Below are 15,370 nucleotides of genomic sequence, written 5' to 3' on the forward strand. Positions count from 1 at the left end.
TGTTTTGCAGGTAAAATATTTAGTAGGTACTTAAAGCTCTTTCAGTGTCTCCCTTTCTCTGTAACAATCTGGAGACAAAAGTTTTTGTCCAAAGTAACCTCCCAGAAAACTGACAGTGTTTGAGACTTCCTCTCCAACACAAAGCCATAGAAGAGTGGTCCAACAAAACTGAGAATTAATCACTGGCTGACCTACATAGAAAAATAGGAACAGAAGAATTACTTTTTATAAAGATATTAATTTGACCTAAAGCCATATTGAACTATAATTTGCTTTATAGAGATGCTCTCATGAGGCTGCTTTCAATTACGCCAATTTAATTCTCAGCACTTCCGGGTACTATAAAAACAAGAAAAAGCCAGAGAGCTTTAGCAAACAGCTCCTCAAGAACAATCTGAGCAAAAACTCGGCCAAGTTAATTGGTATTTCAATACCTCCTTCCAAATTTACCAGAAATAGTAAAAAAACACACCTTTAAAATGTTATATTACCTACAAACTCTCTTGTCACTGGATCAATGAGAGCTGTACAAGTAGGTTTTTATCTTCTGAATTGTTTTTAAACATGCTCTAGTATGTTGTGGAAATCACTGTTATTTGTTACTATGCTTGGAAATTTAAACTTATTTTTGGAATAATTTTGAAAAAGTTATAGCTAAGCATTTTCAGTATCTGTAGAACCAAAAATTCTACATCTTAAAAATATGACTTGTGACAATACAAATACAAAAAAAAGCGAGCAAAGTTAACGGTGGTCCAGTCTTCTAAAGTTTCTGAACTACCTTAGTTTGCTTGTACCAAAGTCAGATATTAACAAAGCCATAACTCTAAACATGCAGCAAGAAAACTGCTAATCATTAGATCAGTTTCACTAATACTCAAAGCTACAAGCATTAGGAAGGAGTAATAATACTTCTATTTGCAGAGGATTTTCCAAAAGCAGCAAGTGAGCTATAGCAGTCAGAGAACTCACAGGAGAGAAAACAAATCTTCCTAACTTTGGCAAGAAAAGGCTACAGGCCTGCTTGTGACTAATCAGATATATCTGAGGTACATATTAGACTGAGGCAAATATGAAAGATGAGAACCTAGCTGGAAATTAAGTGGAGCATGTTACCCTCTGACAGCAGACAAACATATAAATTAACTTATTTGTTCCCAAAACAAAGTTCCCTTGCCATAAACTGTTATCTGAACTGTGCAAGTGAAGATGGGATACTGGTATCAGAAAATCAGCTGTAAAGGCTTCATTTTTTTCATGTGGTTCAGACATAACAGATTCCTGTACTGCTGCAAGTTGTATTTGGAGAGCAAAAAGAAATAGCCAAGATATACTCTATAACATAAACAAAAATAACAGATTATACTACATCTTGCAATAGCATACTGCTTGGTATTTAAGGTTCTACTTTGTATTACAATTTAATATAACTCCCTATTCAAGGAAATAGGTTAGAAATACTCAAAAACAACATGACCAAGGTATCTCTGTCTACGAACAGATCACTTTAAGTTTTTAGATCTCAACAGTTTATTCAGTAATGTGTTGACTGCAAAAGTTAAGGCTATGGGACCAGTTGCACAGATATTTTGAAATGGATCCGAGAGGGCCTAGAAGAAAAAGAAAGCTGATGCAACTCTATAGCATAGCACAGCCTAGTAACAGTTCAACAGAGGCAAGTGTCCTCGAGCAGGGAGGTTTAAGTGCGAATTTGAGAGAATCATCAATTCACAAAGGCTATGCCACAAGAACTTAAAAGTTTCAGGAAAGTCACACAGGTCAAAGCACAGTACTTAATCAATGGCAGTGAACGCGCACAGAAACAAGCTGCATAAATATATGCTGTCATCAACCCTCCTTCTTGGTTAAGCAGCTTAGAAAGAGTTTGATACCACTTAGAGTGAAAAATGGAAGTCTGAGTTTGAAACGAGATGAGAGTCTTGTGTCTGGCCAGAAGGAGAGAGAGAAAATGGAAAGAGCACATCAAAAGAAGATAAAGGAAAGTAGACAACTAATAGAATGTCCTTCATGATCTGTCACAAAAAGGGCTGAAGAACATTACAAAGAACTGAGTAAAGGACATGCATCTGAGAACAGAAAAAGACACAGGATTTGATACATGAACTGACAAGAAAAGAAAACAATCAAGGAGGCAAAGACACAGAATTGGGCAAGATGTGCAAACCAAAGGAGAGCCAGACTGTGCTGAAGAGGAACAGTTGCACACATACAAAATCTGAAAAAGATTGTATTCCAGTATTCCTGCCTCTAATAGTTAAAACTCATTTAACACTTATCTCTTCTTTCCAAAAAGAATATAACTTCATCAGAACTTACAGCTGTCAGATACTGAGACGTTTTAACAAGCTCTGGTTTGGTTTATGACACTCACGGATGCATGAAGAATTAATTCAGTAAAGAATAAAGATGAGTCATGGTTTGAAAACAGGCCCTACCAAGACAGTGATCCAATACAGAGGGATCAAAACCAGTATAATTAAAATAACAAGAATTTAACAAAACATTAAGTAGGTCTTTGGGGGCATTACCATCTCACCTTCTAAGGGAATCTGCAGAATTTCTAGCACTGCTGCTCCAGCAAATTAAGAATTTATTTTCTGAAAGAGATGCACTGCAAATTTCCAAAGTCTTACAATTATGATTATTAGTCTTCCAGATCAAAGGAATGCAAACTGAAAAATAGTAAGACACAAAAATACCACACTGCTTTCAATTACGGTTTTCACAGCTAAGGAACATTTCAAAGCCTGACACAGTTTTCTTTGTATTACCCGAATGATGGATTAAATAATGATTTTTTTCATATCATAATGGAGAGGTGATATCTATTCAGGAGTTACTTATGTGATACAATATTTGAGCACAATTAAAAGGAATATTTTAGGTTACGTTCCTCAGGGCAGTGACTGACTTGTTTCACATTTTTATGCAAGGATATGCAAATATTTACCATTCAGTAGCAAATACAGACATCTAGCACCTTTACTACAAGCTAACAAAATGAGGGTACTCAACAGATTGAATGAGAATTCAAACCCAGTTTCAGTAGTTTATAAACAATGATGGATATGTCAGATGTTTGGAGAATTATCCACAAATCTAACTTATTTTTGCTTGCATTTTTGTAAAGATTCATAGCACCTGGTAAAGAAAAGATTCCTTCAACCTCTCAGAAATCAAAGCCCATTAATTGTTGTAACTAGCAGTAAGATTAAAAACAGCTGTCTCAAAAAAGAGTTGTAAACATTAAGTTGTAAACGCACATAAAAGCAAGCATGAAAGTATGCACAAAGCGGCATTAAAAATTTACTGCTATTTATAGGGTCCACAGTCTCCCAAAATAAGCCAAGTAGACGCACCCCTGCAGAGCCCCAGTGACTTCCAGTAATAATTACCAGTTGCTCTGGAGGCTCACAATCAAGAATCTAGTCATCCTAGTCCAAAGCACAGTACAAATAATTGCATCCATCCCCCAAAGACTGACACAACTGTGTACGCATACACAATTTACCCACAGAACCACAAGCTACTGTCTTTCTGCTGCTTCCCATCTTCTTTCTTCAAAGGCTATGCTTTCTGAAGTTTACTGCTTGCAAACCTTAATGGAGGCATGTGATAAAACACTTCTAATTTTAAAATGAGTGTTTTCAGTGCTGTTTGAGAGATGTTGGGAAACATGGATTAATTGACTTTACAAAACAAACAACAGCACAGATGTTAAACAATACCCCTGAGAAAGAACCCAGAATAAAGCCACTGCTAAAAATCTCTTGCTCAGACCAACTCTTCCAAATTCTCCTACAATCTTTAAGTGCTCTGCCCCCTACTAGAGGGCAATCCAGCGCTGTCATTATATACAACACCTACATCTTAAAAACATCATCTGCTACATCCTGTCAATTTTAGTCCCTTTTACTCACATGACCTTTTGTTTTCTCATCAGTAAAGGGAATGTGACTACCTTCTAGCTAACTCAGGCCTCTCAAAAGAAAACTTTTCACAGCTGAGCTCCAGCAACTCAGTTTTAACATCAGAACTGCACTCTAATGATCACAACTACAGAAGATTTAACTTACTAAACTTTCAAGTTTTACAAAGTACTTTTGTCATTAACCTGATTTTTCAATACACTGTATGAAATATAACAACATCCCATGCAAATGCTTTAATCAGTTTCATTATTAAAAGAATCAAAGTTCGTGTTCTGAGTAAAATACTTTGCCTTCCCAAGCAGGGAAAACTGCTGGCACTATAAAGCCTAATCCATATAAGGAACAGATTTTTATCAGATACCCGTCTAATACAGTGATTGGAGTGCCAGTATAGTCAACTGAAGTCAATTATAGAAATCAAGTCTATTTAATTCACATGGATTTTTTCTTTTTGCTGTTTAAAAGTTAACAGACTACATATAATCAAGCTTTGATCTGTGAAATCTGCAGTGTCCTTCCAGCATTACCAACAAAACTGACACATTACTGCTCAGACACCAAGGTGTTAAGCTTGTTAGGCAGTGGCCCAATACTGAATTAAAGTTCCCCAAGGGAACATCATTACACACTGAAAGTTTCATTACAACACTGAAAAAGCTGTTCAGTCATCAAGCCTACCAAGCATGATGAGTTTTTCTTTGTAAATTCAAGGGTCTGAAGTTGTATCATGGAGTTTGTTTCAACCCTGTGGAATTTGTTTCCAAAATGTTCCTTTTGAAGTTCTCTCTGCTAACCACAGTATCACTGAACTGAGGGAATTCAGGTGACTTGTTTCAGCTTCAGTGATGCTATTCAGAACCTATGCAGTCAGCAGTGAAACAACAGTTGTTCTGGCTTTTACTACCTATTATGAAGAAAACAAAACACCTGATAAATGCAGAGAAGCTGTTCACAAGATGACATATGAGAAGACCTATAAGAAGACAGAAAAAGTACGAATACTGTAGCAGAGGTTTTCTTTCCCAAGGTTTCCAGCTACTTAAAATAAACAGTAAGAAGCCTCTATTTGTCATAGACATATTGAAGGAAGAAAGGATCATCTTTAAAAGCTGGGGAACTAAGATCATATTCTTGTGCAAATCACAGCTGAATTCCACTTTTCCAGTAGATTGGTTTCTTTCCAGAAACACATTATCCCTGGTTTTCATTTCTGGGCTATCTGTTTTCCTATCCCCCATCCCACCCCTTCGCCCCTTCCATCCTCATGCTCCCCCAAACTCTCCCTGAAGTTCTTTAGCTAAAAACGTGGGAAGACATTTGTTAATTCCTACTTTAACTAACTTAGGCAATGATATAAAGTGCTTGTGAACTTCAAGCTGACTACATAAGCTTTTTAAAATAGACACAGTATCAGCTTACTGGGGGAGTTCCGGTTCTTTCCCTTAACAGTTTGCTTTAGAATGTCCATCAACATAGACTTCACAAATATTCACCTGAGTATTAGCTGCCATAACCTGTTTACAGCTTGGAAGCCAAGATTTTTATTGGCACTTCCTGAGCAATGCTGTTCTTTAATCCAAAGCATCTAAAGGATTTCTGAGACTTCTTAACATAGGTAAGAATTATTATTTCTGTAACTGGGGGCTGTTCACTACTTGTGGAATAGAGTATCAATAGCAGGCTCAACTGATTGTGAAATCACAAGCAAGCCAGATACAGTCTCCAGCCTCTTTTGCACCACCTATGTAGTTTTCCCAAGCAGTTATAATAAAAAAAATGTGCTTGTGGCTCTGCTAGGTACAATCTAAAAGCAACATGAAATATTTTTATAGCCTTTCTGTATGTGCAAGAGGCCTAATAAAGTTAGGCACCCAACTAAAATTTTCTAGTTATGCATTTTGAAAGCTATTTAAAATGTCACCAATATTTTTCCCGATTTGCTTAAAAGAACTTTCACCCCCAAAATGACTTCACTTGAAAGATGTGGGTTTTATTCTTAAAAAGACCTAAACACCCCCTCCACCTCCCACTCTAAAAAAACACTGCACAGACTTTTGCCATTCAACTTGTATGTAACATCTGAACAGGAAGACAAGCCACAGTTTAACTCTGGTTAAACTTATCTTGATATTCAGCATTACTAAGGAAATAAGGTTTCACATGGTGACCAAAATAATCTAGTTACATTGTATGTCAGAGCAGTACATAATGCTTCTAGCCGGTACTTAAATCATTATGAAATGGTGAATGTCAAGTCATTTAAGCTCACTGAGAACTGATCTAAGGAAACATCAGTGAAAATGTCCCCAGAATACTTGAATTCGTATACTAAAATATCTATCTATGCCAGATTAAAAGATGTTGGTCCATATCCAAGTCTGCCCCTCTTCATTCACCACAGCAAAGTAATCTTTGCAGCAGATCTTTTCTCAAATGGCTGGTGTTAAGATTCCTTTACGCCATCGACATCTAGGCAACTGAATAGCTTCCACTGGATATAAAAGGTACATTTCCAGGTCTAATCTCTAAAAGAAAATGGCTAACACAACGTTACAAAGACACTTTAAGTGTATGACCAAAGTTTCAGGTACAGTGTACCATCAAATGCCTTAAACCAAATGGACAGTGTACTGAAGATTCTTCGGGACTGCATGCAAACTAATCCACCAGCCCCAAGACCTCAAATTCTGAGCAGTTCATTTGATACAGACTTAGCATTTTTTTCAGAACTACAAACACATTATCCACTTCCCAGATCACATATTACTGTTAACTTCTAAATAACAAAAAGGACCTTGGATAAGTTATTACCCTGCTATTACCTCAACCTTTTGCATTTGTAGAACAAGGGCAATATTTACCAGCTTCGTGACAGAGTTGCAAGATAAGCTCTTACGGTCTTTGGGAAAGAAAGAACATGTGTAAGTAATTTATATAATCAAGTCAGCCAATAAAATTCTTACAGTTTCCAGAGGTAAGGAGTTCCAACTTTTTTCTGTTTTAATTAACAGACTTACATGCAAGTAAAACAAGATACTTATTTTCTTTCGATACCCTGCACAGAAGGTTCCAGTTGCTTACCCTTTAAGCACAAGCACTTCTCCCTCCTCTCTTCTGATGTAGATCCATGCATGCCTCTTCTCATCCCTTTCCCATCACTCCAATCTTTACTCCCCCATCCCTTCCAGTACTTGCTCCTCCAGAAGCAGAGGAGTTTGATCGTGACAAGGCCTTTGCACAGTAGCACCTTCCCTATTTCTGCCGATGATTCTGGGAAAGAACGAGCATGTAGGAAGCACGGGAACAAACAACTCCCTTTGCCTCTGTGGTCCTTCTGTAAGGAACGCACAGGAATAATCAAGTTTAGGAGAAGAGGAAGAAAAATGTAAGCCAGATGAAAGAATGGATGGAAAAATAGGGAGATGTGTTGCTAAATGAATTGGCTGCTAAACAACAAATAATAGTGCAGTGTAATTTTTCCCCCGGTTAGCAATTTACAAAAGATACTACCCAGAGCAGGGAGAAAGAGGAGGGGCAAGGAAATCAAGAGCAAATGGCTTTCAAGAAATCATACATTAGCTCAAATTACAAAAAAAATAAGTTCTTCCATGAACACAACTTTTGGTCACCATTTCCTATAACTAAACCAAGGTCTTAATAGCTTCATGCTCAGTCAAATCACCATTCAGACTTACTTTTAAGGAAAGGATACAATTTTCTTTAACAAAATTTAAAGAATCACAGGCAGTAAAAAAGGGAGGGAAAGGAATTCTTTTACTAGCAGGGAAATCAAAGTAATGTTGAAAAATCTCACGCAAGTGCAACTTACGAATTATAGTAGCAGAACACCATAAAGCATACCTACAGCTAAAAAAATCTCCTGTCTCTGATGGCGCCAGATAGGCACTGATATAACACCCAGCTACAGGAAAGCTGCAAAACCTTCACTGCTAGATTCATTTTTTCTTAACAGCATATATTATTACATCAACAAAAATTCGTAAGTATTTCTTAGTCTGGCTACACCTCAGCAACTTTTTGTATGTCTACATGACATACAAAAATGAAAGAAACGATGAGGCAGAAGCAGACTGAAGAACAGTTTAGCATTAAAACACACGTATCTGCCTTGTTTCCCTAGAAATACCAGATTACTGACACTGCCTTTTCTTGCAACACCAATGGGCAAAAGGCAGCCCCGTCTTTAACATACCAATAAAAATCTTAATTTATATGTTATTCATCTCACTCCCTTAAAGCGTTAGTGCTAGGTCTGGTACCTTAGAAGACGAATAAAGTTCCTGAGGCATGCCCATCACACATCATTTTCCCTTAAACAACTCAATTTTCCCTCCTAGGGAAGAGTTAAAGATTTAAATCTTAGATTTAAAGTTTGCACCTTGCACCATATAAAGACAGAATTCCACTTTGATTCCACTGGAATATTATAATTATTTTTAAAAGTCTTTCCTCCTCAATCAACAGTCTCTTCCTTAGCAGATCACAAAGCTAAGTAAACTCAAATATTCAAATTAGCCTCAAAAGGAAGCCCCTGAACATTTACTGCCACAACAAATTCCTTTGTTAAGTGAAGTGGCTTAAATAAGCCTACCACATACTTTTTTTCTTAAGACCTACATGTGAGTTTCCCATCTTGAATTCTAGACTATTATTCTACCTGTGGTAGTAGACCACCAGCAAGTCCAACACAATAGAGGAATTGCTTGATGGCCTCTCTGTTCCTACCATCCATGTCTGCACTCAGACACAGACAGAATGATTACAAAACTAAAATGACTATCCAAATGCTTGTAATGATAGCAGTCAAATTGCGATTTGGCAGCAGAGTAGCTAGTTTTTTCTTCAAGAACTTATTTAGTACCTTTGCTGATAAGTAGTAAAGAGACTCAACTTGGTCTTCTGGTGTATTTTTGTTTGTTTCATTTCAGAAAAAAAATTTTTGGTGGTTCTTGGATTCCATAAATTAAAAACCCTGTTCTAGATCAGCCTGTGAATGAATCGCTTCATCTGGAGAAAATGCTCAAGGTGCCAGAAGCACCACTACTCAAGTGAGTCACAACTTCTAAGAAGAGTCTAGCACCAGCAGTGTCCAAATTTAAACTGGTCTCCTCAATTTCCCAAAGACTCTCTCGGCTTGCTAAAAAGATGTGTGCATTATGTAACATTGTTTGGGTGACTTCAGTACATTTCTGTCTTTTCTATCCTACAAGTCTAAAGCTCGAGAGCTAGATATGAACAAGGACCTACCAGAATACAGACGGTCCCAACAAAACATTTATCCAAATCCAAGATTGTTTATCAACATCTGCACTATTTACCTTTTTCTAGGAAGTTTTGCTATGAGTAGTATTTTCTAAGCCAACTCTGACAGAAACAGCTCATCTGTATTACTTCTAGGATTACATAATGCACCATATTATGCTCTCTGCTTGATAGGTTATTTTAGAACTGGCTATCCCAAAACATCCAGAGCTACGTTCTTTTACTTACTAGATGTTTATCTTAAGCTACCTACTATGAACACAACAATATGTTCACCTCTTGTTCTTCACTATAACTGTAAGCTCCCTGGTCCCGCAAGAACACAAAAAGAAAAGTTACTCCAAACTGCAAAAAAGCGCTGCTCTATTGTAATTAACAGTTGAAACAAGATCTACTCCATTTCATCATTAAAAGTGAACTCCTTCAGTGCAAGCATCCACAGGTAACAACAGTAGGAAGAACACAATTTTTACAAGGCACCTAAGATCAGATGCTATCAGAAACAATGTACTGATACGGCTGTGGTCAAAACCTTCCACTTGTTGTTATTGCTTACTGTAGCAAAGAAACACCTTTACTGCTGGAGATAATATTCAGAACACCTTTTTCATGCATCTGTATTTACACGTGGTAATTGATCATATAGAAACACTGTTCAAGAAGTCAAAGGAATAACCAGCATGGCTATACCAACAAGAGATGCTAATGCGGCTTCAGTTGAGGCAGAACAGAGGAAAAAAATGCAATTAATGATATATGAAAGTTAGTTTCATTACAGGTCACCAATACACACATGGACATCACCATTGAGTAACATTTTCTTTCCTTTTATGCATGTCAGCATGTCTCATCAGACAAGTCTTCGAGAGCAAAATTTTTACGAAAGACCCAGCTAATTGCAGTATGAACCCAACCGTTGTGTGGAACATTATCACCATTCGTCTGTATATTCACAGCAGTACTAGCATTACTGCAACTATGGCATAATTTCTAATCATAACTTTTTTTTTTCCAAGGCTCAATCTCACTGATTCTTGCTCTCAAAATACAAACCTTCTTTTCTCAGCCTTGTATTATTCTAAGTCTGTGTAAAGGTATTCGTTAAATACACTGCTTTAGTCCACAACTGAAAACAAGCCCAACCTCTGCGTATTTCAAAATATTTATTCAAATGTACATCTAAAAGACATTGAAGCGTACATTCAAAGAGTATGCCACCTCAGTTTTGGCTACAACTTTATTTTTCAAAGCAGAGACTGCAACCCCCTGCTTAAAAGCAAAAGGAAATCCATTTCTGGCTCCTAGGCCCTGTGAGGTCTCATATGAAATGGTGATAAACAACTGGCTTTGCTCTTTAAGAGTTCAGAATGGAAAAGCTTAAACCATCTGTATTTCTCCAGTTATAAAAACCCAAAATATTGCCAGAGTCTTCCTGAAGCCAGGGTACCGGATAATTTAGGCTAGCATAGATGTTTATTAAAAAAGGGCGTTGATTTCTTGGCAGTGGTGGCAAGCAGGAGACACCCCTAGTGTCGACGTAAAATACTACAGGGCTCCATACTGTATCTCTGGATTAATTTTACGGCAGTAAAAGGGAAATTTAAATCGCCGTGATTAATAATAATAATAAAAAAACAGCAGAGCGGCTCAACACACACGCACCGGGACATCCCACATTTCCCTCACCCGCAGGCTCCGAACACCACTGCCTATCGCATTTAAAGCTAAAAATCCCCGTGTACATTATAAAGTGCCCGTCTCCTGCCATGGGCTACGTGCGTTGGAGCTTTCCGCCCTGCACATGAGGAGAAAAACGCCGCTGCAGCAACGGGGGCGGCTTTGGGGACTGCAAAACCAGCCCCACAGCACCCCAGGGGCTGAGGGGAGACCCCGGGGTGATGGTGGGGGACCCTGAAGCGAAGGGGAGAGGGACCCCAGGGCTGAGGGGGGCTGAGGGAAGGGCTGAGCCCCAGCCGGGGCGCAGCGGGGGCGAGGCGGCGGCTGTGGGCGGCGGCGGGGGGGCCGCGCCCGCCCCCGGGGAAGGAGGGAGGGAAGGAAGGAGGGGAGGAAGGGGGAAGCCCGGCGGAGGACGTGGATGGCTCGGGGGCGGAGGAGCCGGCTCGGAGGCAGGGCAGCGGCCGCCGTCGCCCCCTTTTTCCCCCCCTCTCTCCCCCACCCCGACCGCCGCCCTCCTCACACGCAGCCTGGAATATTCCGTCGGGGCGGGAGCGGGGGGCTCGGCTCCTCACCATGGCGGCGGCTGGGCGTCAGGCGCTTCCCCCCCCGCGGTCGCGAATCCACCGAGCCCCGGCCTCGCTGTCAGCCTGTTCGGCGTCGCCGCCGGGCCCGCTGCCGGCTCCCGCTGCCCCCTCACTGCGGCAGTAGCTGGCGCTGACCCGCAACGGCGGCGCAGGGAGAGGAGAGGAGAGGAGAGGAGGGAGAGCGAGGGCGGGGGCGAGCGGCGCTGAGGCTCGGCGGCGGGGGCGGCACCTCCCACATCCGGGCACCGCGCCGGGGAGCGGGGAACGGGGCGGGGCGCCGACATGGCGGCCGCGGCGGGAGGGGAGCACAAAATGGCGGACGGGCTGAGGGCGGGGAGGTGGTGAGGGTGTGGTACGCTGGGTTCTCCCCTCCTCGCAAATAAAATAAAATAAAGTTTATATATATGCACACGTATATAAATGATTATGGGGGATGAAGCTGGTAGTGGGGAGTCCAAGTGAAAGGTTACAGCACTTCAAGGAAGGGGCTCGCACGAAGCCTTGCACGTTGGGTGTTGCCACAGGATGGGCTTGAGCGTGCTCCATGAGGCCCCTCGCTCAGGGAGCGGCCCTGTCTATTTGATCAGGTGCTCTGTAAGGCCTCGCAGTTTCTCTTTGTACCAACATCACACGCCTCTATGGAGGCTCGTCTCCATCAGCTGCTGTGTAAACCTCCTTGCCAGGGCCCTCACTGCCCTAGCTTTCTTGCTTGTGGTACTCCTCTCCATAGAAAACCAGGCAGGGATATAGCCTCAGGTAGGCCTTCCTGACTGGGGCCTCCTCATGTTCTGGCTGTTGCTTTCCTCAGGTTTTTCTGTAAACGTTGCAAGAGGTGCTCAGTATTTAACAGATTTTTAGGGAATTGTGTTTCTGTAACACTAATATGTACTTAGACCAAATTAACAGAGGTGCACTTTGATGAGGTAATTCTTAAGTGTTTACATATCTATCTGTGGTTTCCTTACCAGTAGTTAGGCTTTGTATCCTGGATAATTTACAAAATAAAATGTCTGATACTGTTGAATGCAAACTAAGATGAAAGATAGAGGTTTAATAACACCTTTGCGGCAAGATTTAGGGCAATGTAACTACTTGTGTAAGTAAGGCTGACCCTCAGGGAATGATCTATCTATATTGTAAAGTTTCAAGTAGGCCAGAGGATGCCTTTAAAAATCTCTGTGAAGGGTAATATAAAATAGCAAATAAGGATGGGTGGATTTTACATTCTCATTGCTGCTTTTGCTCTTCTCTCTGGCTCGCTGTGTTGAATGTTTATTTTGGAGCACCATAACAGTGCATAGCACTGTGACAAATGAAGTGGTGATGTGAAAATAATAATTACATATAAAATATTACTGCGTTAATTTTGCCAAAGAGTAGATTCAGTACCATGTTGATGTTATTTTTCAGGCATTTGATATTTGGCTCACGATAACTAAATGACTTGCCAGGGAAAGACAAATCAATCTTGCCAAGTTCAAGGTGAATGGCAACCTTATTTGTGGGGAAAGGGGAAACTGGATTATTACTTTAAAACCAGGCTAATTTATTTGGACCATAGCTGAGCATGAGCTTCCCAGTCTAAAATAGCAATTTCCTCTTTCTTTAGCTTTATGGAAAAGGAACTGACTGCCTCATCACTCTTGCCGTGTTTGTGAGAGTTTGAGCTGGTCTAAGGCTAGCAAATGTTACCTTAAAAGTTCCTGGACAAACCTAGAATCTTGAAATGCTGATGTGTAAATACTAAGAGGAACAGGGAATCTCCTGTACAAAAGCCTGTTCTAGAAGCTTAATAAATAATAAATAAAAGAATAAAAAGAATAAAGAGTAAGCTAGGGAGATTGCAGAGAAAAACATAGCAAAGATGAGGAAATGAAGAACATGGCAATGAGTGAAACTAAATGGCTTCAAACACAAAGTAATTTGCACCAAAAGAAAGCAAAACAAACAGTAGTGCATAACTTGTAAGCTTTAAGTTAATAGGAAAACCAGAGAAAAGGCCTTGGTGATAAGAACCTGAGCCTTGCTACAGTGAGAGGTTGCACAGTGTGAAATGGTCTGATCCAGGCCTGGAAGTTCCTGCCTCTCCTCAGACAGATAAAGGTGTGTAGGACAACCATTCTCCCGCGGAAAAAAAAAATCTAGTTGCTAGGATGTCTAAAAATAAACATTTGTTAGATTTTTATGGAAAGCTAGACAAAAGTAATAATAATAAAAGTTTAAGAACTCCAAAAGAAAAATAAATTCTGATGTCAAACAGCCTTGCTGCTTACATCTCTGTCAGTGCGGCCTTATCTAGCAGATGCAAATATGGAGTAAAATCAGCTAACTGAAGTTGGAAATGACTAGAATTTTTACTGCATACAGTAATGGGGCTAAAACAGAGATGAGGAATACAATACCTTAATTGTTAACTTTTTAGGTTTTGAGTAGAGACAGACAAAAGCTTATGAAAATATAATTTTTATCTTGCTATGCAGTTAGGTTGTTGCTAGCAATTTTGAACCTCTAGATGCAGTACAAAGACATGCTAATTAATTTTTAATTCTTTTTTTTTCGTGTTGTCTTGACATGTCAAAATTACTTTTCTTTTATATCTGGCTTCTAAAAGATGTTAAAAATGCAAGACGGCATTTGTTAGTGTGTAGCTAAGAATCCATAGAAAGCCGTGACTTGCATTTAACACTTCACTATTCAGAAATGCAGACAACATAATGCATTCTTGCAAATAGCAATATTCAAATGTATTTTTAGAGTAAGTTCCAGGCAATGCTGTATTTTCTCACTTTCTGGCTTCTAATAGAGCTCCTTTGCAGAATAATTACAACCACTCAAACTAGGATAAGATGTATTTCCATGGGATGGAAAGCTGTTTTAGTTTCAGATAAATAAGTAAGTTAATTCTGTACCTGTTTAGGTTCTTCAGTGTCGTAAACAGTATTGATGTGGTTTGCATAGTGCTTGACCTGGAGAACAATTTGGTCTGGATAACAATTTCCATACCCCTGCTTATGTGACTGGACTGTAGCTGCAGTTCGTTTCATAGCATGCTTTTAAAGTGCTGTTTATGGTGCCTCATCTATCTAATTTTGAAAAAAAAAATAATAATATATGTATCTTTGATCGTTTGAGCATATCCTTTGTCTTGCCTTGTGCTGATCTTCGTAAAAATATTCCTTACTTGCAGATGTCACAGGATGTATTTTGTATGGAGCATTCCTCTCTCTGCTAACCCAGGGTTAGGGCTGCCACCTAATTAAATAATCTTCTGTCCTGACCCTTAAAAGGCCATAAGCAGCTTTTCCCAGCAAAGCAGGTGAACTCTTGGGACAGTGCAGTAAAGCTTGAAAATATGCCATTTTTAAGCATCTGCGTGTTCTTATTGGCTCCAGTGGTGTTTTGTTTTGTTTTTAAAATAATTTCTTATTCTTCTCTAATGATCTAGAAGGTAAAAAGGGAAGCTACCTTTTATGACCTGACTTGGTGGGAAAATACTTTGAGCTACCAGGGTTTGGGGGGAGGGCTGTATTTTATCAGCAAAAGAGGAAGGCTATTTAGACAGAAATGAAAACTACCCTTTCTCAGCATGTTTGAATTGCCCCGGTGCTGCAGATCCTGAATTGTTAAGTCTGTAAAACTGATCCACCATATTTATTCATCTCATTCCATTTTTAATAATGGATAGAATAATAAGCAAGTCTAAAGATATAATACTGACTGGAACTGACAAATAGATGGAAAGATGAAGTAGCTCTCTTGCTGTATTTCTCTTACACCTACATCTGTCTTTTCAGTTGAAAGAAATCAAAAGGAATCTGCCCTTATTTTCTTGCATATTTGTGAGAGCGTATATAAATTGCCGAGATTTGGGAG

General features: G+C 39.6%; 1 protein-coding gene across 3 annotated transcripts in view; it reads right to left on the reverse strand.

Annotated features, from left to right (window-relative positions):
* Positions 1–11,738, reverse strand: part of PPP3R1 (protein phosphatase 3 regulatory subunit B, alpha) — a 38,127-nt gene extending 26,389 nt beyond the window's left edge. For all 3 annotated transcript variants that reach the window (XM_035553034.2, XM_035553035.2, XM_035553036.2), the window contains exon 1: positions 11,486–11,738. In XM_035553034.2, coding sequence (XP_035408927.1) covers positions 11,486–11,488 — 3 coding nt within the window. In that variant the 5' untranslated portion in view covers positions 11,489–11,738. The remainder of the gene's footprint in view (positions 1–11,485) is intronic.
* Positions 11,739–15,370: the final 3,632 nt, after the last annotated feature.

Source organism: Cygnus atratus, chromosome 3, assembly GCF_013377495.2.
Source record: "Cygnus atratus isolate AKBS03 ecotype Queensland, Australia chromosome 3, CAtr_DNAZoo_HiC_assembly, whole genome shotgun sequence".
Taxonomy (NCBI): Eukaryota; Metazoa; Chordata; class Aves; order Anseriformes; family Anatidae; genus Cygnus; species Cygnus atratus.